General features: G+C 37.7%; 1 protein-coding gene across 4 annotated transcripts in view; it reads left to right on the top strand.

The window, feature by feature from the left end:
- Positions 1-26,111, top strand: part of FAM126A (family with sequence similarity 126 member A) — a 46,603-nt gene that overhangs the window by 12,535 nt on the left and 7,957 nt on the right. The window contains exons 2-11 of one of the 4 annotated variants that reach the window (XM_038127839.1): positions 7,320-7,399; positions 8,257-8,358; positions 12,006-12,185; positions 14,921-15,001; positions 15,543-15,658; positions 15,984-16,079; positions 17,747-17,863; positions 18,604-18,691; positions 19,189-19,348; positions 25,560-25,574. In XM_038127839.1, coding sequence (XP_037983767.1) covers positions 7,349-7,399; positions 8,257-8,358; positions 12,006-12,185; positions 14,921-15,001; positions 15,543-15,658; positions 15,984-16,079; positions 17,747-17,863; positions 18,604-18,691; positions 19,189-19,348; positions 25,560-25,574 — 1,006 coding nt within the window. In that variant the 5' untranslated portion in view covers positions 7,320-7,348. Of the gene's footprint in view, positions 1-7,319; positions 7,400-8,256; positions 8,359-12,005; positions 12,186-14,920; positions 15,002-15,542; positions 15,659-15,983; positions 16,080-17,746; positions 17,864-18,603; positions 18,692-19,188; positions 19,349-25,559; positions 25,855-26,111 lie in introns of all 4 variants that reach the window. The other 3 variants (XM_038127842.1, XM_038127841.1, XM_038127840.1) reach the window with 3 other exon arrangements.

The following is a 26,111-nucleotide window of genomic DNA, read 5'->3' as shown; positions in this document are numbered from 1 at the left end:
TGTAGAAGACTGAGTTACAGATTGATACATCAAGTATTTGATGCTTTACAGCCCAGAAACCTCCAAACAGTGTTCTGTGGTACTGGATACTTTGTACAAGAAACAACTGCATTTAAGACAGTTACTTACAGTTTCTGTATGGTCTAACTGATGTATGGTTACTTTCTAGAGACTGTTTTTTTCCTTAATTGCTGGCACCAAAACTGAATTGAGATCTGTCATCTGTGGCTGAATACTAATTTTTAAAAATTGTAATGGGTATCATTCAGGAGGACTTTTCCATTCGATGGGCAAATATCGATCACTTTGTCATATTCCAAGTGTTAAATTGTTGGAGAAGCATATGTGCCAACGATTGGGAAGTCTTTTTTAAATCTATATCATGGAAGAGTTCGCTGACTCCTGACTCTTTAGGACTTATGTTCCACATTGTGATACAAAGTGTAAGCTCTAGATAAGAGCTTCTACCTACGGTTGCTTCTATCACTGACAGAGGGGAGGGGAGAATGGGAAGCAAAACTGAATAATGCCTTTGGCAAGATGAAATTAAAATTGACTGCAGTTTCACTTCCTGACGTTCAGTAATCTTTACAGACCACTGGAAACAAATGTTCAGAACAGTTATTTTTGTGTGTCCACTACTTTATTATGCAGAAGACTGCAGGATGACCATAGTGAACCAGATGAGAATTTCTGAAACCTTATTGTCTAGCAATGGCTGTTAATTGAGGCCAAGAAAGGAACTGAGAGAAAACTGGAAGAGTGTGCTGGGGGAGCAACCTTTGACTCCAGCTTTCTGAACTAGAAGTGTTTATATATTTAGTGGCTCTGGGTAGCTTTTTCTGTGCATATGTCCGGTGGGGTTTTTTTCTATGCATTTATGTAAAGTTCATGTAGCTGGACCTCAACGCATACTTCCTTCCTGCATTGTTTTTGGTAATTCTTGTTTGTTTTGAGCCTGTCACCTCTAGTGTCACCTACAACTTGTTATTTCTCCTGTTAGAAGATGCTGAATAACCATCTGTCATTTTAGGAATTTGCCTAAGTCAATGACGCTTGGTGCACCACAGCTGTCCTGTTTTAAGCTGAAGATGGCAATTATCAGAGAATATTTGATACTGAGCCTTTGAGCACTGTTTGCACTTGTATATTTGAATAGAACATGTGACTGTTTCAGGCTTAGCATAATGGGGTGTTTGTTTCTTCGTGAAAGTTTGAAAAAAGAAGTCAGACCTGACCTTTGTGGTTTCTGAAACCTGTCTGAGTAGCTTTTGGAGTCCACAGTAGCATCTGTTTCTTTTCTCAAGAGACTTCAAGTGTTTTGCTGCCCATTATTGCACCTACAAGTATCTGAACAGAACAGCTTGACCATATTCAAAACTGTACAGAAGATGAACAGATCACTGTATCACTAAAATGAGTTTCCTGATGCATTAGCATCAGGAAAATACATTTTGTTCTTTGGCAATTGAATCAAGAATACACATGTTTGAGTGTTCTTTCCTGTTCTGTGGCTTAACAAGGATTGTGTCTTTGTCTCTGAAATGAGGGAGAAAAAAGGGTTCAGCAATGTGAATTTTTATGTGTAGACTGTAGTCTTTTAAATGGACTTGTTGAATCAAGTAAGAGCTGACTAAAAAGTTTTTAATATTTTTTGCACCACTTGAAAAGGGAAGAAAAGTTGAGTCCTAATTTGCCCATCCCTACTTCTGTGTGCAAACTACTACAGAACAGAAGATGAACATTTACTAGGGCCTTGATCTCTTATGGGTCTGATGTATCTTAATGGAATGCTCACAAATTTACTCTGTTCCTGTTCTGGGGTGAGTTGACAGATTTTGGCTGATGGTTCATAGATAGCTTAACTTTCTGAACTTTTTGGTTTGGTTTTTTTTGGGTTTTTTTTGGGGGGTTTTTTTTGGTTTTTTTTGTTTTTTTTTTTAGCAAATAATACAGACTTTCTAGCAGATACTTTACAGATTAGGTAAAGACACAGTATATGCTTATTCTCCTCTTCCAGCAATTCCCAGAGGATGAGGCTTGAGCAGTTTTTGGCTCCTGTTTTTGTTTTTTCCAGCTCTGTGACTTTCCCTAGCAAATATCTAATACTGTGGTTTCAGAAGGTCACTTCTGCAGAACTCGAGCATTCGTTCTTTATCCAAGTCCAGCCTCCTTGTACTTAATCCAGATTGCATTAACACACGTGCATTCTGTGGATGAATTCCACAAGTGCTGGGTAGCTGTAAAGAGCAAGAAAGCCACCTATTGTGAGAATTTCTTTTTGAAGAAGAACCTGTGCATGTGTTGTCTGTGACTTCATTCAAAGACATAATTTGATATTATTATATTAAAGTCTTGTGTGACAGGTATTGAAAATCCAAAGCCATTTAAGTAGATGGTTGCATTAGTAAGTTTGCCAGAGAATGTCTTAATTTGTCTTGCCTGGCCCTCCACCAACTCAGTGCCTGTAACTTTTTCTCCCTCCTCTATTAAAAACAGGAAATTCAGTAAGTTCCTGATGTATTTGTGCTGTAAAGGGTGAGGAAGGGAAAATTACCTATTTAGGGACTTTGTAGAAGTCTCTTCTGAATGAGACTTGCTTTTGTCCAATAAATTTTTTTGGTGTCTTATTCAAGTTACACTGCTCACCTTGAAACAAAAGAAAAATTGGTATCTCCAAAGGAAGGAGACTTACATTATTGTATTAGAACAGAGCAAGACCAATTAATAGCTGTCAAAGGCTGCTTAGGACTTGGGAACTTGTTAATTATTATTTATTATAAATCCTGTCTTTGGCTGCTAATCCAAGTTGAGAGTCTTGTGGAAAATACTCCAAAGTGCTTTTAACTCACAAGGCACAAGAATACAGGTTATATTAGCCATATAAATACAGACAATTAGCCACGTGTTAGCTAGACTGCATAAGCTATGCCTGCTTTCATGTGGCAAATATGAAGATTAGACCTGCAATGCAAGAGTGTTACCTAAAGTGGCTTTACTTCATGTGTAAACTAAGAGTATATATATTGTTGAATAAAAATTCAACAGTCCTGACCCACCTGAGCTGTTACTGAGCTGCATCACAAGTAGATTTGTGATATTTAAATAATTGAGACTTCCCTTTCTTATAAAAATCTTCATCAGGACATCCAGATGAACAAGGAACATGGGGACATTTGAAGCTGCTTTTCACATTTAATCAAAGTATTGTTTGGTTTGTGGTGACACAAATTGTTTTTAAAGAAATTCTCAAAGTCCACTCATTTGAAATCTTTGCAGGGACTTAGTAGGAAGAGACCAAGAAAAATAATCATTTAAAGAGAATTACATGCTGATGCATCTTAAAGCAAGACTTTCTTGGGAAAAATGCTGTGTAGTGTTTGCTGTGTTTTTTGAACTTCTATTACAGTTTTGGTATTTATAAAGTACATTCTTAATGCAATTTTACACTTTTTTCCTCTTTTTTTCATCCTCAAAGTAGCAGGTATTTACTTTATCCACTTTATGTTGCTTTAATTCTGTAGTGGCTGGGACACCTCATGCTGACAGTGGCCTATATCTTGCAGTTATATCCACTGAAAAAAGCTATAATTAAGGAATGCTTTTTTGATCCTCTGGGTCTTTTTTTCTGTAGAAGTTTAACAGATGGTATAAATTAAACCTTATTTTAGTGCACTTAGTGTTAAAAATCCCATTCTAGAGTTACTTTTTTGAAACTTTTTGTGGGCTTCAGCAAAAAATTGTGTTGTTAACTGAAACTTGTTAATCCTTCTTTTGGAACAGTCTTGGGTTTTCCAACTCTGTCCAAATATTGTGCCAGTCCAACTTGATCTGTTATGTAACTAGAACAAAATGAGGCAATCCTCAGTGAAGCAGTAGGTTGTCTGCCTGTTTAAATAGATCCCACACTGTTGATATGTGGAATTAAACCTTTTTTTTCTCTTCTAGGGGACATAAATTGAACACATAATCCATATCTTCAAGGAAAATGATTGTAAAGTTATGAGTTCTTATTTGTAATACTCAAATGTGTATTGCTGGGGTTTAAGCAGATATATATGGATTTTTTAAAGTATGAAGGTAAAATAAGGACAGTCTGTCCCCTGTATATTTCTACTGTCTTAACTCTCAGTGGAATGCGTCTGCTACTTTAAAAATAAGTTTAAAAGATCTGATCAGCAAAAACTTTGTCCTATTTCTTGTCTACAAATGTCATTTCAAAAGTTCATGCTGTTGCAAAAAAAAAAAAAAGTCATCTTTAAATACTTAGTCATAAAATTAGTCATAAAAACCTAAAGTATTGTTCCAATGGGTAATGCCAGCCAAGGATGCTCTGACTGCTTTTACTGGTCAAATGAAACCTCTGTTCCTTGGGAACCCTTAGTCTGAAAATAATGCTTGATGGATCACTAGAGAAGGGTGAGAAAAAAAATTAATCTCTTGGATATGTGGTATCAACTATGGACTTGGTGTATCCAGGACTCCTGTTGGCTCTTTTAAATAATGGGATTTTAGCTCTGAGCAATCAATATTAGGACATAATAATTTGTGCTCTTAGTGGGGCTCAGTAGGGAATGGTTACTATTGTCAGCTGTGCTGAAGCATGAGACTCTGCAAAGCGTTTGTCCACCTTCATAGGAATGAAAGTAGGGCTAGTAGGTTGTGGGATTCTGTAGGAACTGGTAAGGTGGTTGCTTCAATAACTGTAGTAGGACTAGTCTTTGTGTTTGTTAGCACATGGTATTATCCTTCAAAGCCTCACTTCACAGCAGGGTGTCACACACCACCTATGCTGAGCATTCAGGGGCTCCTCCTCTGTATTTTCATTGTTACCCCTGCAGAGACTGTCAGGGCTGATCAGAAAGACTTGGCATTTAGCTAAATTCATATACATGGCAGTCCTTCCCATTTCTTTGGTGATACAGGATGACAGAATGGATGAGGTGTAAATGGATCTTTGGTGATCATGAAGTCCAGCCTCTTTTGCTCAAAGTAGTGAAAATTGGAACAGGTGTCTGGCTGCTCAAGATCTTATCAAACTGGGTTTGCAGCCTCTCCAGTCGGAGACTCCTCAGCCACTCTGGCGCACACAGCGACTTTCTGTGCTCTGAGATCCAGGGTTCCTGCTGCTCTTGCTGGTAACAACAGAAGTAAAGGTGACAGTGAGTACCTTGGCCTGTTCTGTATCTTCTCTCAGCAGATCCCCTGCCGATTTGGTCATGGAGCCCTAGCTTTCCTGTTGCTACTGCTGCCATTTTTGCAAAAGCCCATGAACCATTCTAGAACATTCTTGATCCTCCTTCTTGCTTTGATCCTTCTTACTGGGATCCTGTGATCTGCTTTGTCATGGTCATTGCAGCTGTGTCTGCCCTGACCTTGACACCACTAGCCAGTTTTTCCATGTTTGTAGTTTACCATGTTTAGCGGAGGGCCTGCCTTTGGCTCCTCAGTCCCCTGTTCCAGGAAGTAATAATCAATGCACTTGTTCCCTCTTCTGTTTGCCCTCCAAGAGATGAGGGTAGTTCATGTTCCATGTGAGGACCGGGTGCCTGTAATGCAAGGCTTCTTCTGCTGTATATGAAGAGGGACTCCTGTGTTTTGTCTTGCTCAGGTGATGAGTAGCAAACACCTGCAGTAATGTCACCCATGTTATTCTGCCCTCTCATCTGTGAGCCATAGGCTCCCAGCTGTCTCATTGTCCACAGCAGGGCCAAGCTCCATGTGTCCCTGCTGCTCTCCCAAATAAAGGGCAGCTTTCCTCCCCCACAATCCTTGAAGAGCCCATATCCAGCCATGGCAGTGGTCTGGTCTCCAAAAATGAAATGCTTATGCTTCCTTGGCCCTTCCCTGTTGTCCTTTCATCCCCCAAAGGCAGTGTTTTGTAAGCTTTGTGCAGACTTTTGTATCTTTGTAGGATTGTGAGAGGACATTGCCACGGCTGCCTCCCTGGGATTTCCCATGTCCCAGTCCATTATTTAATGATCATGCAAGTGAGGAGAGGGGGCTCAGAAGTCTCTGGTTTCCTTATGTTATTATTGTGTATTAAAAGTATTCTGAAAATGAAATTGCTGCACAGCCTATTCAGTTTTGTTCCTTTAGCCATTCATATCTGAATAGTAATTTCCTCACAACCCAGTCTGTGCATTGAAATATCTTGGTCACTACTTAAAGCCTTATTTAAGTTTGGGCTTTCCCCACTCCCCTTGCTTTGGAGGGTTATAGTGAGCCCTTGCTATTGTCATATCTGGTTCCTCTCCCTTCAGGCTTCTTAAAATATACTGTGTATAGTCTGTATATGCTCTACTACAGTGTGAATTTCAGAACAAAATACTGGTGTTTGTGTTATAAAAGGCAATTCTTACCTCCCATCTTTTTCGTTGTCTTTTTCATGGAAAAGCCCATACTTGGATATCAATACTTCAAAACTGATTTTAAAGTGGCAAAGTAAAACTTGATGGGATATCTCTCATGACTGAACATGTCACCAAGACAGTGTTAATTTTTTCCTCAGATGAGTATTTAATTTTGTCACTGGTTGAAATCCATGGGCACAATTTGGATAAGCTAACAGCATGCTCTTTTAACTTCTAGTAGTTTTATATCTTAATGATGTATTGGTCTTTTGTATCAGAATAAGCTGCTCCAAGGGACAGTTGTTTTTAAGTGGTTTCTCAAAATTGCAGAGAAATCAGAAATTTTTTTTAGTAGCCATTCTGCATCTCCTGTGTTCAAGTCCTATTGCTGATGACCTCTCTCTCTGTCTGAGACTGGGCTGGGGAATCTGTCTTAGGCTCCATGCAAAGGCAGCAGGCTCATTGTCTAGCAGTTGCCATGGTGGGGGAGGACTGAAAGGTTTTCCATTTGCCTTTAGTTCAGTGACCTTTTCCAAGCTGGGAATAGCAGTTGACTTGGAAAAACCTAAACAGTTTGAGTTTGTACACTGAAGAGTTTAAACCTAAACTCTTCAGTGAGTCCATACAGTATCCTCTTGAGTCCTGTAAGCTGAAAAATAAATTGAAATTGAGGAGGTAATATTTTCTGTTTTCAGAATGCCATTTCTGAAAATCTTTTGACTTACTTCCCACGCAATACATAGTTGGAATTTATTAAACTTCTGTATGTGAAGACTCCTGTGCTTAATGCTTCCAGCAGCGTGAATAAGTGAGGTACAATGAAAGTTCAAAGTAATGTCAGCATGTAAAATGTTAACAAGTAAAAGCATGATTAGATTCTTTAAATATTCACAGAGACTTAATTTTCATCATCTACTTAATGCAGTGACTGGAGTATTCACAAGCTCTGTTTTCTTATTCTTTCAGGCTGAAGGTTTTGAAGCAGATGTTGGAAGATGTTAGCTGTGGATACTGGGGTTGTGGAGGAGTGGTTATCAGAGTTCAAGGTAATACACTCTCCAATATGTAGCCAGAAGTGTTGAATCACTGCTGGTGAAGTATGCAGGAGTGCTTGCATCCTCTAGAAAAAGAAAGATAGTAACCTTAGGATTTGCTGAGATCATGGGATAAATACAAATGTTTGCTTGAAAGGTTTTTTTTCCTTGCCTCTTTAGGGCTACATACTTCCTGACAGAGAGCAGTGAAAATGTATATCATAGATGAATGATTTTATTGGTTTGAGTACCAGAATACATACTACATAACTGTAGGTTTTGCTCCTGCTCTGCTTAGATACACTGGAAATATGTTTTCCTGTCTGTGGAGTGGAATCCTTTCAAGGACCAGAGATAAGAATTACTGTAAAACTTACATACATTTAAACGTACATCTTCTAAAAGAGTTGTTAAAAATATTAGATTTTTACCTACTTAAGTATTGGCAGAAAATATGCTTAGTGTTAGAGAAGAGCTGGAATTTGGGTTTTTCCATAGTAATACTGTATCTGGTAACAATGTTCACTACCTGTGTACAGTTGGTCTTGAGAACTCCTTGAAGTATGCATCTGAAAACTGTAAAAGTTTCACGGGACTGACGTCTCACAGTGAAATTTCAGTGGCAGGTGTATTTTTGTAACTTTTTTTCATCAATTTCCTATCTGCTGTTGTTACATTCCATATGAAATTGCAAAGTGATAGTGCAGTGTGTCTTCTGGCCACAGTCTGAAAATGTGAGGATTTCTTTGTGAAATAAGGTTTAGTTTATAGTAAACTCTGATAAATAGTGACTTGTAATGGAAAATTGTTTGTTGAAATAGCTGTTATATTTTAATGATAGAAATGGCTTATAATATTTTTTATTTTAGACACTGCCAGAAGCATCCATATCCAGCTATGCTACCAGCTTGAAAGACAAGACTGCTTTGATTTCATCTCTTTACAAAGTAATTCAGGAGCCACAGAGTGAAGTGAGTATTTTGGATCTCTCACCCAAAATATCTGACATAACACTGGCAGAATAAAACCAAGACCTTGAATGCTAGGTAATTGATGAAGAGTCTCCTTCAAAAAGTTTGTTCTTAGCAATGACATACTGTCATGGAAAAAAATGGTAAGTTTTGTAACCTACTGATCATAGTTAGGCTTGTAGATCACATTCATGGGCTTCAGGACTTGGATATAGAGTTGAGAAATGCATTAAGGAATTGAAAAGATGTTTGTGTCTGACAGAATTCTTTCTGTAATTAACACTTGAATGTGAATCTCTGGGTGTCAGAAGCTTGTCTATTACAATGCAAGAGAACAAAGTTAGGTTAGCCATCCTTTTTAAATTGTTGCTTAGGTTTTAGGTTTTTTGTTGTTTGAAATATATGCTGTATAAAGACATGGATTTATACAGTGAATGTACCCTTACTGAAATGAGGGCAAAATGTGAAAAAAATTGTGGGGAAGGGGGGCAGGTTTTCTCAGTACCTGTGCTAAGAATGTTCTGTATCCCATGACTGCCCTTGTTTTAAATGCCCAGGTATGTTCAGAACATCCTGATCTGGGTTTAATTGTGTGTTGTTAACTGCCTTGTACCATCCAGAAATCCTTTTGTGCATTATTTTAATACTGCACTAAATCCTTCATTCTTCTGAAAAGACCCAGAAATAAGGCATCTTTCCAAAGTTTGAGATTATGCCAGTACTAAAGGTCAGATGATAAAATGCTTTCATACATATGCTTTTAGAGAGAATGCTGACAGTGAAACTCCCAGGTTGTCCCGCAAAGAACAAATGCAATTTTAATTTGCTGCTTAGAAAGGCATTCTGAGTCATTCCAACTACTGAGTCAAGCCTGTCTGGTCTTCAGAATTCATATCAAAATGTAAATTAATCTGATGAGTCTCCCTGTTGATAGCCTAATTAATACTTTCATAAGTTCTTAGATTTCTTACTACTTTTGACTATCACTAGGTTTCTCAGGGGCCTTAGCAGCAGAGTGCTGCTGCACCTTCTGCTTGAAAATGTTGTTGGGATAATTCCAGGGGCAAGGTATTGAAGATTTCCCTGTTAGTTAGACTTTGAATTGAAATAAAAAGCTAGTGCTGACACTGAGTGTTGTGCTGCCTTGAGAAAAAGTCCTAAAATCTTTTTTGGACTGTTCTCCAAGTAGCCGTTGCTTTGTGGGAGAGGCTGCTTGGAGCTTTCCACATCATGAAAATAATTACAAACCAGCAGTTAAAAAGAAAAAAAATATCTTTCAACTGCTATTTGAGATCTGTTAGCTGCATTGTGAAATGTCAGCTTGCTGTACTGTGGAGGGTATGTGCTGTCCTCTTTTTTCTCACGGGTATAATGCAAAGGGGAAGCATTAATGCATGAACACTATAAATACAGCAGAGTTGAAAAATTGACAAACAACCCCATCTGTACATCTTTGAATATGTATACTTATAATAATTATCAGTACCATAAAATTGTGATTAATCTTGTTTTGCAGGATAAATGTGGGGTTTTCTTAAACATTTGAAAAGTAATCATGGGTATGGGCATCTGTAACTGCATTTTCCTGCTGGTTCACATCTGCTTTTTATATGGATTGCTTTGGTTTGCTTTTCCAAAAAATTAATTAGCCATTTGTTTGACATCCACTTCATAGTAGCTGTGTTAGTAAAAACTTTGTTAGTTACCCTTGAGGTTCCTGGGCCACTTGCTAGGTGAAAAATGTAGTTCAGTGGAAGGAGGGTCCTGAAGATGCATAGATTTAAAGGACTTAAAATTCACTAAAGACTTCCAACGGTCAAAAATAATTAAATAAATATATGATGTATTTTTTTTTAAAGATTGAAGTTCTTTTGCTTTTTACTTAAAACACTCTTGCTGTCTTTTTAGATAGGAGCCAAACAGGCACTTGCATTAGGAAATAGCAAGTGTTTGGAGTGTCTTAACACACTTGGGTGCAGCTTGAAAGGAAGAGGGATGAAATTGCTGGGACATTCTTCTGTTCCAGTATTAAGAAACGTCTGTGTCTAGTTCTTTTAGAACTGCTTAGTTCAAAATGGTATCTTAAAACAGCAACAGTCATTAGTGCATTTTGATATTAGGTTGTAGCATGTGGTGGCATTTTGAAGAAGAAAATCTGGTTTTGTACTGATTATGCATTTAAATGTGCTGATACAAAGCTGTCTGAAGTGAGATAACGATGTAAACATGGATACCTGTCACAGCTATTTATGGGCCTTTTAAAGTTCAAGCACATCATTCGGAACTGATTCTTCATTATGGGAAGGATGCGGATTGTGTAAAAAATATAAGCTGAATATGGAACACAGTTCTGCTGCTAAGGTTTTCTAGAAGGATCTTTGCTGTACTGCTCTTAAAACTGATGACTAGTTTAGCTTGGCATTGCTTTTTTGCATTTACTATAGATTTTTCAGGGATGATTTTTCCAAAGTGAAGCAATATCTCTCAGAAGCTGAAAGTTCCTCTTTTTTAGAATGGATCAGATTGTCCTAGATTACTTCTTAAAAAAGAACTCAAATCTGCTAAGATCTTTCAGTTTCAGAAGTAGCTTTGGGAGGTGAGAAATGTTGACTTGACTTCTTTTCCATGTTCAGGAGGAGAAGCTTAGGAAAGCAAGCAGGTATTTTTCCAGCATGGTCTCCCTGGTGATTTTGCCTCCTTTGCTTCAATAAAGGGATGAATATAGAATTGGCTTTCTTATTTTTCTGAAAACTTACTCTACTAAAACCAAAGTTGTGATCTAGACAAGTAGCAGAACTGAATTTAGTAGTTCAGCTGGCTTTGAAAGTGCCTACTGTTTTTGACAATATTTTCTAATTGGAGAAAATTAGGAAATCTCCTAATTTCCATACATTGACAGGTGGTGCTTAACACAGTGTTTCATCCTTATATCAGAGGTAGGTGGTAGCACAAGAAGGCACATTAAATCCAGGAACACAGGCAGGCTGATAACTTGTTTTAGAATCTTTTTTTAACTTGATCTAGTTCAGTGTATTACTTTCAGTTCAGTGTTTTACATCCATTTGTATCAGCTTAACAAATTTGATTGTAAAATTACTCCTGAGGCTTCCCATTTCTGTCTCAAGTGTTAAAATACATTGAAGCTTATAATGAGAGTGGGAAAATAAACTAATTCTATCGTGTACTAAGTTTTTGTAATACTTGGAATTTAAGTGTTATACAGCTCTTCTCACTAGGTGGGTAAAGCTTCTAGCTTCATTTTGTGTATGCTGTTGGAGTCATAGAATAACAAGACCTTTTGTTCAGGTACTTTGCCTGTATATTAGAGATACTGAGAGGTATGAGGGATGTGAGAACTATCCTCTATTTTTTGCCTTTGAGACTGGAGGAAGTGAGGCAAAAACAAGGCAAAGCAGCCATTGGAATTTTTTATTCATGAAGGATGAATGGCTCTACTTTTATCATACAGAAGTATGTTATTGGCATGAAAGTGTGTAAGGTGACTTGAGCAGTTACTGTATCAGTCATGCCCTCATAACTAAAATGTCATTTTTATCAGTTTACAGTTTTGGCTAAAGGATTGATCCAGACTAAGTTGCAGATTTTTGTAATGTTTTATTCATTCATGATCGTAACTTGTATTTCAGCTTCTGGAGCCAGTTTGCCACCAGCTCTTTGAGTTCTACCGCAGCGGCGAGGAGCAATTGCTGCGGTTTACGCTGCAGTTTCTGCCAGAATTGATGTGGTGCTATCTTGCTGTCTCAGCCAGCAGAGATTTGCAGAGCAGTGGATGCATAGAGGCTCTTCTCCTAGGAGTTTATAACTTGGTTTGTATTTCAACATTTTGTTTTGGAATTAAAATGAAGTGATTATTTCAGTCTCAACTCTTCGAATTGGTGTCTGTCAGAAATCTACAACATGAACTTTCATTCTTTGGCCAATATTTTCTTTGCTCTTTCTGTGGTTCTTGAATTTTTTGTTACTTATTTCTTGGTATGGTGATTTAACTGACATTCTGCTTGAGAACTTTTGGAGACACTGCTTTTAAAATTGTTGCCTGTGTTTTGACTATATGGATGAAACCACAAAAAAATTACTTTCAACTAATACTTGACTGCTGAACAGCTTGCTTAGTTTTGAGAAATTAAAGGTGCCCATTTTGAAATAACCTTGACATTTAAAAAATACTTTATATGAAAATATCCTGTTTGTTGCTATATCTATGCTTTGAATTACAGAATTAATAAGGAACCCTTAAAAGCACCATATTTTAGTCTTTTTATGGCTATTTTGAAATACTTAGTCTTTTTTATTTCTGTGTAGTTTTTTTCTGGTTGTTTTAGGAAGGCTTTTTGCGAAGTGAAATAGTGATGAACTTCAAGACTCTTTGGCTGAAAATCTGGAGAAGGCAGCTGCTATCCATCTCCTAGAAATAATCATAGGTGTCTTCACCAAGCAAGTGGAAATGTCTTTTTCACCCTGGAGTCTAATTTAAAAGACCCAAGCCCTTATGCTCCACTCCTCTTGAGGCAGAGCACAAGCTTCCTGCCTTTTCTGTATGCTTAGTTGTGTCTGACAAGAAGAACATTCCTGAAAAGCATTTGCTCTTATCTTCTACCTTAAGGCAATTCACTCCTTTATATCCATGATGAAGTAATTTAAGGTAGTTCATGGATGTGGCTGTAATCACTTGTTTTTCTCCCAGAAGAGATTACATTTAAGTTAAGCTTGAAACCAGTCTGGTAACATCCTCTCTTAGCTGTGAAGAGTTTCTTTCTCAATTAGTAACTTGGCTTTCCATCTCCAGCTGCCTGGGGTCCTAAGAATTTCACAGCAAGCTTCTCTAGGAAACTGTAGATCAGCATGACTTTTGGGAGCTTTTTTTCCCCATTTTGCTTTAAGACATAAAGAATGCTTATGGTAAAGCAGTGCCCTGTACTCATGCTGACTTCTTCCCTGCTGTTAGTGTTGTATAAAATTTATAACTGAAACAATCAAGATGGTATTGTTCTTTAGTGTACAGGTTGAAAAGGTAGTAGGTATGATACTTATTTTCTCTTTAACCAACAACTTTATGTATTCAAAACTGAGAGGAAATACGAAGCCTAATGTAAAAGTAATTCCTATGTAAATATGTACAGTGGACTCTTGGAAACTTAACATGTTGAGTAGGAATCCTACAGTTTCTTAATGAAGAAAAATGAAAAATTAAAAATATTGCTCAGAATAATTTTTAATTGGCTACTTTGTGAGGGGTGTGGAATTATTGTGGCTGAATCTTGAGATCATGAACTGGATTGTTCTACCTTCAGCTTAGGGATGTGCAGTGGTAGTGCAAGCAGTTGAAATTTTTTGCTTTCCTAGCTGTAGTTATCAGAGTTTTTTTAATACACTTCATACACTTAAATACACATCTTACTCTACAAATACATCTTGAAATGTCCTCCTGAAACTTAATTACAAATTTGATTATAATGAAGAATACAAATACTAATATTTTTAGAATTTAGAAGTTTGGATGTAGTAATTTTCTTTCCCTTTCTCCTATATATTGAGGAAAATGTTTTCCACGTTTATCCAGGAGCAATATTAAAAATTAAAGTATCAGTGGTTTATGTGGAGAGTGGAGAAGCCATGCAGTTTTTCAGAAGGACCAGCTCTGTGTGCCCTTTTGGTCCTTTTCAGTCTTCCTTTACTGTTTTGTCTTTTATTTTAAGACAGGAGTTTTAATAATTACTATGTGAAGTTAGACCTTCAGCCTTCCAGCGTGGGTGTTAGGAGACCCTGAAACTTCTCTCTAATTATTACTTCTGGATATATGAAATCAGCTGCTGAAATTTAGAAAAAAAAAGAAGTAAAATCTAGTGTGTTGTGTTTGTTTTGGTCAAGTCTGCTTTGGATCTTTAAAATTTTTTTATTTTAAATACTCCAATGCTCTTCTGTGGTACAAAACCACATCTCGTTTTGCCTTAGCGATTAGTCTTCTGTTAACTTACAGGAACAAGAAGTCTGCCAGCTTCTGCTGTGGTGGTATTTTTCAGGAAAGTAGCTTCTCTAAAGCTTTGCATCCATGCTTCTTTTAATTCCATAGAGTGAGTTATCAGACTTGGGCTTTTGCAAGTGCTCTGGTCTGCTGCTGTTAAACCATATGATGCTGAAGTCATTCCAGAGCTGTAGTATTTCCAAAACAAATTACTTGTTGAGTGCTTACTTGCTGGTTAATAGTTTTCAGGACAGAATTATTGATCGTTACCCTTCGCAATTAGCAAATGGTGTATAATTAAAAAAAAGAGAATGCTGTTTTAAACACGATGCTTCCTCTTAGTGTTTTTAATGTGGGTTATATATGCAAATGGATGTGCCCTTGGCTAAGTTATTTGAAGAGTTTTCATAAGCAAACAAAATGTGCTGTGATAGAAAGCAAATAGAGAGATAATTTCTAGCTTGCAGCTTGAATTGTTATAGTATCCCTATCAGTCCCTATAATGAATAGTATTTAACACTGTAGGATGTCTGTTTTCTGTAGTACAGTGTAACCATTGATATCTTCTGTCTTTTTCAGGAGATAGTTGACAAAGAGGGACATAACAAAGTGCTGAGTTTCACAATTCCATCTTTGTCCAAACCTTCGGTCTATCATGAAGTAAGTGACAGCTACAAAGTGAAACTTCTGATTAAGAAAGGCACTGTTACCCTGATTGTTAGGAGTCTTGGCCGATCAAATCTCTCCCAAGGCTGCAGGCATCTCACTGGCCAGAACCTGAAGGGGCGTGGAGTTCAAACCAATGAGAGCATCCAGACTGGGTCTTTCAAATGCCCTGTATGCTTCGGGGGCCTGTTTGTTAAGAACAAAAATGAAAAGTAGTTTTAACATGTTGTATGATGGCATAGGAACGTACTTCTGAGATTTCTGAGTACTGCTAGCTGGTCTCTGAGGCCTTTTCAAGGTGGAATAGTCATAATTGCATAATACCCATGCAGCAGCTATGTATTCTTTTTTCTTTTCTGAAGTCATATGCCTTATTTGGTGTAAAATGAACAGATAACATCTAAACAGTCAGATAACATTAAGCCTGTTGAAAAATTCATATATAAATATGTGATGCTTATTGTTGTCTATTTCCACTTGCATTGTGGCAAGATTTGAGGTTGACATGCTCTGAATGACCCCTTTTTTCCTTCAGCCTTCCAGCATTGGCTCCATGGCTCTCACGGAAGGAGCTTTGTCGCAGCACGGTTTGTCCAGGGTTGTGTACAGTGGACCTCATCCTCAGAGGGAGATGCTGACAGCCCAGAACAGGTAAAACTGTATCATGGGATTTTCCCTGAGAGTCCCTAATGGATCTGAGCCTCTAATTTTTAGTGTAGTTGCAGACTTAAGGAAGATAGATGTATGTTGTGTTTTGTCATGTGTTTTTTTTGTTTCTAAACACATGTAATTGTAGATGCAGAAAGATCAGCAGAGCATATTACTACATGTAGGGGAAAAGCTTACTCAGTTGTTGATTAAATTGAAAAAAAATGCCAGATCTGTTCAAATAATTCTTTAAAATTTCTCTGCAAATTTGTTTTCTTTTAAAAAATAAAGTTGGTAATGGAATTCCAATGTTTCTTTTAAATCCCAGGTTTGAAGTGCTGACTTTCCTTCTGCTCTGTTACAATGCTGCCTTAAGCTACATGCCTGCAATGTCTCTTCAGTCATTGTGTCAAATTTCTTCAAGGTAATTTCTGTAGGTTGTTTACTTTTAAAATGGCATTACCAAATTGAAGTGCAGTCTGTTTGGACTTTTTTATAAAAACAAGCTTTGAGTTCCCAAAGGCTGCTTTTAAACTTGACTTCTTCTCGTGGGTGTTTACAGCTGCATTATTTGCTTTTAAAGTATCTCTTATATAACTTTGGGTTGAGATCTCAAAATGGGGAACAATAACCTGGCTTATATGCAGGTCAAGCTTCTCCTTTAAGAGGAGAAGTCAAAGGGAACTGTTTGTTTTTAATAACAGTAGTTGTAGTTGTGTTAACTAAAGAAAACCAGAAGTGTCTTTTAGAAGTGTGGTATATTTTGCATTACAGGTTTACTAAATAAATTCAGATGCTGTGCAGGTTTAAACTTTCTTGTAATTATAGTAGGTGTTGAAACTAGACATACATCCATTTTTTTGGATACATTGAGCATTTCCAAAATCAGCTATTGCTTCAAATAACCAAAATAACAATGCCAACACGCCCCTCCTCACCTCAAAAACAAATCAAAGCCTACCTCACCTTTAATTACAGAGTTATTTTTTGATCAATATCTTTTTTCAAAGAAGAGAAATGGATAGTAAACATGTTTGTCTCTGGATTTTCAAAAGCAGACTGTAAGTCAAGGGAAAAATTAGAATGCTCTCCTTAACCCAGGAAACCTAAGAGACCAAGAAGTCACCTACAGCAGCTTTTTCTAGCATAGTCCCTAGGCTTCTCTCACAACTAAAGGATGATAATGGATGCCTGTAAGATTTTCTTTTCATAGAAGGAGGCAAGAGACTTTGGAGTTTGAAGTACCTGGCAATATTTACAAGAGTAATTACAAGATCTTTGTTAGATAAACTGCTTTAATATATGAGGTAAAAATACTTAGAAGCTAAGGATTGTGGAAAGGAGACTGATGTTGTTTATTCTGCTTGATTAGGCTTTGATTGTATTTGGAATAAATAATTTTTGAGGCATCCAAAAAAACCCCAAGCAAGTTACCAGTAGATGCAAGCAAGTCTTTCTGCTTCAAAATATTGAATGTCTGGATACTGAATTATTTAATGCTACACTGTTAAACTTCTTTCATTATTCTTCATTCCTGACTGGCTTTGTCATTCATCTGCTTACTGAAAATCTTACCCTGACAGCAATTTAGAATAGACAGCATGTTAGAGTACTGGGAATATGTGTCAGAGCCCTGACTATCTTTCAGTGTCCTGTTTGGATGTGATGGAATCTATATTCTGCTATTTGGATGTATAGACTAACTCCTTTAATTGGTTAGAGCAATGGGGAATTTAGGGGGTTTTCTTTAGGATCTACAGTAAATGTCTTTTCTTCTGAATTAGTAAGTCTAATTCAATTTTTAGCACTTTCTTAAATAATAAATATGGATTGTAAATGTGAAAATTACAGCACAAAATATTTTGTGCTGATCTCAAGTTGTAAATCCAGATTTTTTTTTGCATCTGGGCAGATGTTTTTGCATCTAACTCTCTCTTCTTAAGAACATTACCTTAGTTGGATGTCATTCTTGCATTTTTAGAAGAACTCAGGGCTTTTAAAACTGATCAGTACTGGTGAAGTATTGAAAGTCTATAACCTGCAAGGGTGGTTCCACATTATTTAGTAATTACAAATGTATGATTTCTTCAGAATTTGTGTCTGTGGATATCCTCGCCAACAAGTGAGAAAGTACAAGGGAGTCAACAGTAGGATTCCAGTTTCATCTGAATTCATGGTGCAAATGCTAACAGGGATCTATTATGCCTTGTAAGTTGGTTTTTGGTTTTTTTTTTCCTAATAAGCAAACAAAATGCCAGCCTAATTTGTGTACTTGTTCAGACACACTGCCTTGGAGGCATTTCATTTTCTATGGGCACATGTTGTGTGTAGCAATAAGGGGTCCTTGGGCAGAGACAGTTCTCCAAGTAGTTGGATGAAGTTACCTGTGTCATACTGGGGAAAGATGGCTGGAGCAGCACTTGATAGGTATAACTGCTGATGAAAGAAAATACTGTAAAAACTCTTTTCCAGCCATTGTTTTTTGTTACATTTTTGCATGGTTAGTTTTGACATCAGTCTAGTTAAGGAAAAGAGGTTATATTTTTTCTCTGAAATGCTGATGTCATTCTACCCTTTGAAAGTCATGTTAATGTGTGAAGCTATACTCAGTTACTGAAATAATTGGAGACTAGTAATACAGGAATACTCAAAATATGGAGTAATACTAAAAAATCCTGATTGTATCTCAGAATATTTCATGACTAGCTGATCAACAGCTAATGATATAATTTTTAAACTGCTTGGGGTGGCCAGTGAAAATAAAACTTTGTCTTCATAGATGCTACTTCAAAGTTCTCTAATTAACCGGCTTACTGCTAACAAACACAAGTATTCCAAATCTCTGAACTGCACTCTCAAGGAACACCGGAGCTGTGAAGGTTAGGTGACCAAGAAGGTTCATCTGTTGACATAGATGCTGATTATTACATCTAATTTTACCTTTGCAGTTATAATGGAGAATGGGATCTGGCTCGTAAAGCTATGGATGACGTTTTGTACAGAGCACAGCTTGAGCTGTATCCAGAACCTCTGCTGGTAGGTATTTTATTTTCTACTCAATACTTTGTTGAGTAGAATTTTTAGCCTGGGAATCTCTTGCTGTGAGCATGCATGATACAAGATGATACCAGGAACCTGAAACTGTGTGTGTGTGCTTGTGCAAACAGCTCAGTCTGTAAGTGCACACTACGCAGGGCTTTTCACTGCACTTAGTCGTGGCGTCACGTTTCCTTGTGACCAAGCTGTTTTCAGCAAAACACTTCTAAGTCTTCTGAACTAAGAAAATGGTGCAGCAGAAGGAGTGGCCACATCTTGAAACTGGAAACTTTCTTTTAAGAAAGTGGCAAGTAGAAGTTCGAAGAGCTAATTGCAGCCAGCATTCTTTATAGGCCATGCAAAAAGGTGGCATGCTTTTTGACCATAAATTGCAATTGTACACAGTCTTCTTCTTGAAATAGGAAGAATCTCCAACAGAATTCTTCTAAAACTTGTACCTTTGTGATAACAACTTAAGTGCATTTCTTCTGTTGTAGGTTGCTAATGCAATAAAAGCTTCACTGCCTCAGGGTGCCATGAAATCTAGTAAAGAAGGTACAAGATGCATTCAGGTTGAAATTACACCTACTTCATCCAGAATATCAAGAAATGCTGTGACTAGCATGTCTATAAGAGGGCATAGATGGAAAAGGCATGGTAAGAGACACATTTTGCAATGAATTCTTAGCTTTTTCCATGTGTTTTAAATAATATTGAGAATTTTATTATTTCACATATTTATTGCTTATAGGCAAGCAGCAATTTGGAGGTTATTATTTTCCTGACTGGTGAATGGGAATCTTAACACAATTCAGATGAAGTATATTCTTTATTTCCTTAACCATGTTTAAAAAAAACCCACAGCACACACAAACCCTTTTTGGTAAAGGGAGGTGTACACAATTAGTGCTCCCTCAGAAAATTATGTTCCTGCTTTCTTCTGAAAACTAGTTACTAGTATCTGCAGAAAAATAAATATTTAAGAACTTTACCACAGAACCTCATCTGTCTTAAAGTACTTAAATAAAAATTGGATTTAAGGATAGAGGGGTAAACTACTATGTTTTGGTGTTCTGGTTTAAGCCCACACAACAAGTAAGCCCCATACAGCTGCTTACACACTCCCTACGGTGGGATGGAGGAGAGAAATGGAAGAGTAAAAGTGAGAAATCTTGTTGAAATAAAGCCAGATAATGAGATACAGCAAAAGCTGTGCCTACAAACAAAGCAAAATAGGGAATTCATTCACCACTTCTCATGGGCAGCAGGAGTTCAGCCATGCCGAGGAAAGCAGAGCTCCATCATGCCTGACAGTTACTTGGGAGGACAAACAGCAAATACCCCCCCTGTTCCTCCTTCTTCCCCAGCTTTGTGTATTGAGTATGATGTTACATGGTCTGGAACACCCCTGGGGTCAGCTGGGGGCAGCTGGGGGCAGCTGTCCCAGCTGTGTCCCCTCCCAGCTTTTTGTGCATCCCCCAGCTGGCTTGGGGTGGGGTGGGGTGAGGAGCAGAAAAGGCTTTGGCTCTGTGCAAGCGCTGCTCAGCAATAACAAAAATATCCCTGTTTCAACAAAATATCAACACCATTTCCTCTCCAAATCCAAAACACAGCCCCATACCAGCTGCTGTGAAGAAAATTGTCTCTGTTCCAGCCAAAGCCTGTAGATTTGGGCAAACTAGTTTAAGGGCTTCCACAAAGCAGAACACAAGTGTGGGCTGAAAAGTAGGAAAAAATGGTGCCGAATGTACTGCAGAAGTAGCAGTGCCAGCAAGAGATTCTGTGAGTCTGAATGTTGTATTCCTTCACCTTTGCCATCTTCAGATGAGGGAAGAGCCGCTGGACTGGCGATCAGAATTGGCAATTGTTCTGTTGGGACTGTAATCCTGGTAACAGGCAAAGAGCATGAGTGTAGATAAGAGTGCTTTTCTAATAGGCTCACTGAAGATTCTGTAGTACCATTAAAATTTCTGGATGATGTTACTAAGTGAGCTTTTGTAGTATATGGACAGTTAGAAAAATTTTGCTAAGTTACTTGTCATGATTTGGCCTAGAGGTAATTCAGGTAAGTGTTGGGAAACACTTGGTGGTAGAGCACATTTGTGGTACTAGTACCAACAGTAAGCTGCCAGAGAGGGTGAAGGACACAAAAAAAAGGTAAAACAACCAAATTTCATTTCAGTTGATTAAAAACTACTTAAAACCATCAGACAAACCCGAGGAGCAAAACATTAATGTCTTTAGTGAGATGGAGTAGCAGGTCAATACTGACATCTCAAGGCTGCTTTCTTTCTTCAGCCTTAAAGTTATTAAGCATGGATTATTGACCAAATGCAAGAAAATGGTATGATATCTTAGCTTTTAAATGGACAAATGCCCTCTGAAGCTTGGCAATTTTGTTAGCTATTACTATTGAGTGGTTTTGATGCTTGTTCAAATGAGATGGTGGAGAGTAATACAGATCAAGGATACTTAGTGCTAGATCATCCAGAGAAATTGAAAGTGTATTAAAATAAACATTCCCTTTGTGTTTACAGGACACCACAATGGTACAAAATGAGTATTGGATACATCCTTATAAGAATGCAAAATTTTCAGCAAATACAGAAATAGAGAAGTTTCTACAGTTATTGCCTCCTTGCAGGGAGTCTGGCTTGGTGAAGTTCAAGGAAAAAAGTGTGTGACAGGTGTGCCCTGCAGCAGATAACAGTAAGGTGAAAGGGAGATGAAAATACCAATTGAACTCAGAAGTGGAGTGGAGTGCTGTGTTTTATGACAGTCTTATAAAGTAGGACAAATTGAGAGAAACAGCAATAATCTAGTTAGTGCAATCCAAGCAAGGAGTGAGTAGTCAGTGTTCAGAGATGAAGACTGAAAGATTAAGGACTTTTCAAAGCAGTTCATGTCAACATTTTGTTTGGGTTTCTGTGCAAATGTTGGATTTGTCTCAGCAGTACAGGATTTAATGAAGAGGAAGAAAATCACTTGGTGTAAGGTGGGTTGGAGTGGAATACGTGGCAGGTTGTGGGAGTAATTGTAAATTTGAAGCAAAATGATGCAAAGACTAGGCTGATTAAGAGTCCAAAGCTGAATCTGTGGTACCTAGCTAAGTGACTGCCAGTTGTGTTCTTTTAAATGGTAAATATTCCATGCATGAATCACTTTGGCTAATCTCCTCAAAATTCTCATTATAAAATCCTAACAAACCTTTTGTTTGTGACTTGGACAGCCTTTTTAAAGTCAGAGTGGATGGTCTCCCATTTTCAAAATTCTTACTAAACTAATTCAGTGCCACGCAATTCCTGAGGAAAGAAAGATATGAAATACATCTTCACAACTGGCATTCAGGAAGAATAACAAGTCTTATGCTTACACATGCTTGTTTGAATTAAAATGAGTACTGGAATTGGTAGAAATTAGATTACAAACCTCATATCTCTTGACCATTATTCTCTCTCTCTCTCTCTCTCTCTCTCACAGTGTAAGAGGAAAAATGTGTTTGGGGGATTATTCTTATTTTCATTATAATAAAAATTAGTGTAAATGGATTTGGAAGTCATAGGAGACAACTGAGAGGTATTTGATGTTACACATTACATGGACTGATGAAGCAAATTATCTCTTGGGGAAGCAAGGGCAGCAATTTTTAATCACTACTTATGTGTGTAAAATGAAACAGAAGAACCCCAGTGAATCACATTTCCAGCTGAGAAGCATGGGCTTTATTTTCTTATATTTTAAAAAATAATTTTACAATAAAAGTTTTCAGACATTAGATCTTGGTAGCCTTTGCTAGAACTCTAGATTGAACTCTAGATTGAACCTTTTGAATAAAGGTTAACTTAACATTGGATCTTCTTGTGATACTTAACCCTGTAATTTGTTCATTAGGAGCAGATAGTTAGAAGGACTTTTTCAATTCAATTATTAATGTGAATTTGGACTTCACAGATAGGTGCTTTAGAGGTACTAAATGTGAGGGTGGTTTGCAAAATAGATCCATCTAATCACAAATGGGCATTGTTTATTGAGTGAGCTGATACTAGCCATTACTTAGCAACAAATTATTTAGTGCTATTGGATTAGATTGCCTATAAATTATCACACCTGAAGGGGAGCATTAGTTCATGTGTGTAGAGGTGTGTGTAAGAGAAATACTCTGATGTAACAGACTGAGAAGAGCTGACCAGATGTTGGTGAGATACATAACACAAGATCAAAGACATCAACTAGCGAGGAAGGACAAGAAGTTACTTTTTTCTTCACTGCAGAAGTTGACTTTCATGTAGTACACAAGGTTTAGAAATACTAGTCTTTGAATTCTCTCTGTGGAGAGAATTTTCTTACTTTTTTTTTTTTTAAACAGTATTAATTCCTAAAATAATTGTAACTTGCAAGAATCTGAAGTTAATGCTAATCTTAGGTTATAAGCCTGGTGCTTTTATGACTAATTAAATATGCTAACACAGTTGTGCAGGACATGCAGCTTGAGCTTGTGGTGGCTGACATTGAATTACATTCTGAACGGTCAGTTTGTCGGTGCAGTCTGAGGTAAATTACCTGGGCAGCTGTAATAAGGTAGACTATAAGTTTGAATTAAGTTCTAGCAATTAGTAAACATGAAATGCTTTTATCAGTTGTACTACTCAAAGCATTCAGAAATGTGACTGTGGGTATATCTATGTTACCAATCAAACGGATGTAATTATTCATTTTCATCTCTACACTGTTCAGCAGTGTCCCTGGTTTTCTCTTTTGTTACATTACCTTGTGCACTGGGCATTAGTAGCTCTCTCTCAAAGGCCAGACCCCCAGAGCTGTCCAGCTTGAAAGCAGTATTATCCTCACCACCAAGCACTAGGAAGCTGAAGGTTTGGGTGTCCTTAAAAGCTGTAAAATAAGGAGGGTGTGCTGCTATGGAGGGTGTGGATTGTGTACTCTTATCCCTGCCCCAAGCCTGTAGCTGCTATGGTAGGCAGTGTTAATGGGAGTTGAGATACCCCATACCCGATTTTCTTCCATTAGTTTCTTCCTGTAGTCAGTTAAATTCAGAGAAAGGTCTATTTCCTTTAGACATAATTATAATGAGTAAAACTCTTATATTTTTGGGTTTTTTCCCCTCAGTTCATTGTAGTAATGGTTACTCAGCTGTGGGAATGCAGCAGTATTGGGTGAAGTGCTGATATCACAGCTGGATGTTACTTTTAGAAGTGCACACCACCAAATGACCATAACTGGGTAATACTTTTATACAGAGTCTTTTACCAAAAAAAAAAAAAAAATCTTCCTCTTTTTCTGATTTGTGCTGTGTACTTTGAGTCTTCTTTCTTTGGAGTTGGATAATTAGTCCTTTTCTGACAGTTAAGGTCTGTTCTGTCCTTTTCTCTCTCTGGGGCAGCAGGAAGGAGTTTCAGAGATTGCCATTGGAGAGGAACAAGTTCCTCACTCCAGTGAAGTTAGAGCACTGAGGCCAGTCAGAGCATTGGTCTTCTTACTAACCTTTCTGCTTCTGTGTTTTTAGAAAAAAAAAGGCTATATTTGATGGTGCTTTCATTGTCACAGTTGTTTATTTATTGTTATTACTATTCCAGTTCATGGAGCTCCTTGCCACCTTTGCTACTGGAAATAGAAGACTTTTGCAGGAAGTGCTGTTGCAAGTCAATGGTTCTGAGTTTCCTCCCAGATATCAGGAACTTAGTGAGGAATAGCATCAGTTATTAATGCCATTTCCTTTGGGTGGTGCAGCTTGTTAAATAGATACTTTGATTGGTCATTGCTTAGTTAGAAAGACTTATGATTATTAGAATTTTCAGGTAAAATAAGGGATAGCTCTTACACCAGGGGATACTGATGTCCATCCCTGCCAAAATAACCTTCTTAGTTGTGGTCAGTGCAGACAGCAGAAATGGTAGTGAAAAGCCCAGTGCTGGAACCACCTGTGGTGCACTGTGTGTCTGGAAGTGCACTGTGTCTGCACGAGAGTCCTCAGTGAGGGGATAGAAGAAAGAGGGGATCCCCTTGAATTAAAGAGCATTAGAGCTGCCACTGTGAAAAATCATCTCATTGTAAATTCCTCTGGCTTTGGACTTCATACTGTCAGTTCAGGTTGCTGCCAGCTTCTGTCATGTGCAGTAGCAGACTGGCAGTATTGTCTGGGTGGTTCTTACTTAATCCTCTGGTCTGAAAGAGCTGCATTATGAATAAAATAGGGACTCACTTGAGCTTTATTCTGAGCTGTGCTTTTAGTGCATTTTTAGTCTTGTCAAGTTTCTGTGCCACAGTGCTCTTCTCCACTAGGTTTTCTGAGGTATCCAGAAATGCTTTTCCAGTTGAAAACAGTTTTTTGAAATGAAGGAAGAAAATGGATATCAAAGTGTGCTTGAGTTGACTTTGTTGTTTCACTCTTAGTTTTCAAGCTGACCAAGGTGCAGCATTGTGACATTGTATGTGTAGATTTTGTAGTCTCGAATGATAATATATGAAGTTGATGTGCCATTTCATTGTAAAAGTAGCTTTCACTCTAGCATGGTGATATGGAGAATATAGTCGTAAAAGGGAATTATGAACTGTTCTTTGGTTTCTGATAATCTATTTCATGATCTTCAGAAATTCCAGTTTTGAAAGATCAAGCATGGGCCTTTCCACTATGTGATGCAGGCCAATAACTGGAAGATTGAAGACTGCCATTTTAGAAAGAAAGCAAAATTCCATACCTGCTAATGTTGCTAATTAACAAGAGGTTAATATGTGTACATCTGCTTTAATTTATAATGCTCAAGTCATCTGTATCTGTTGGCTTTTGTTTCATGTTTTGTTTCAGACATCTTTTGTTTGTTTGTTTTTTTTTCTTATCCATCTTTAATTCTAGAACAACCAGAGAATGGTAATGATGCTACTGAATTGGGCAACTTTATCATACCTGAGATTAGTGTCACAAGTGTGGCTGGAGAGAGGACCGGGAATGGGGAAAAGAGCAGAGCTCTAGCAGAGAATGATGTTCAGCATTTACAGGGAGTACAGGAAACAGCTACAGAACCTAGAACTGACAGCAAAGGCATGCCAGAAATCAGGAGGCAAAAATCTGTAAGAAAAATGATGGAGGATGGAATAAACTCATCTGGCAGAGTGCAGTTTTAGCAGAGCACTTGTAGCTGCGCTGTAAGGTACCGCTGTTGATTGAAAGGGTCACTGCTGCATGTTTCAAGAATTAAAGTATGCAGTTAATATATTTGCATGTGTAATAACACAGTTGCATGTATTGCCCACAGCTTTGTCTGTGCCACGGACAATGATGACATACTTACAAGTAGATCTGGAGATCTACTACTTAATCTGGAGAAAATACACCGAGACTCAACATACCTTTGAGTTTATTAAGCATATTTATGAGAGTTTACAAAATCCAGTGATCAATGGTATG

The sequence above is a fragment of the Motacilla alba genome, chromosome 2 (genome assembly GCF_015832195.1).
Source record: "Motacilla alba alba isolate MOTALB_02 chromosome 2, Motacilla_alba_V1.0_pri, whole genome shotgun sequence".
Lineage (NCBI taxonomy): Eukaryota > Metazoa > Chordata > Aves > Passeriformes > Motacillidae > Motacilla > Motacilla alba.
The sequence above is the reverse complement of the archived record's forward strand: the minus strand, read 5'-3'. Positions and strand labels throughout refer to the sequence as shown.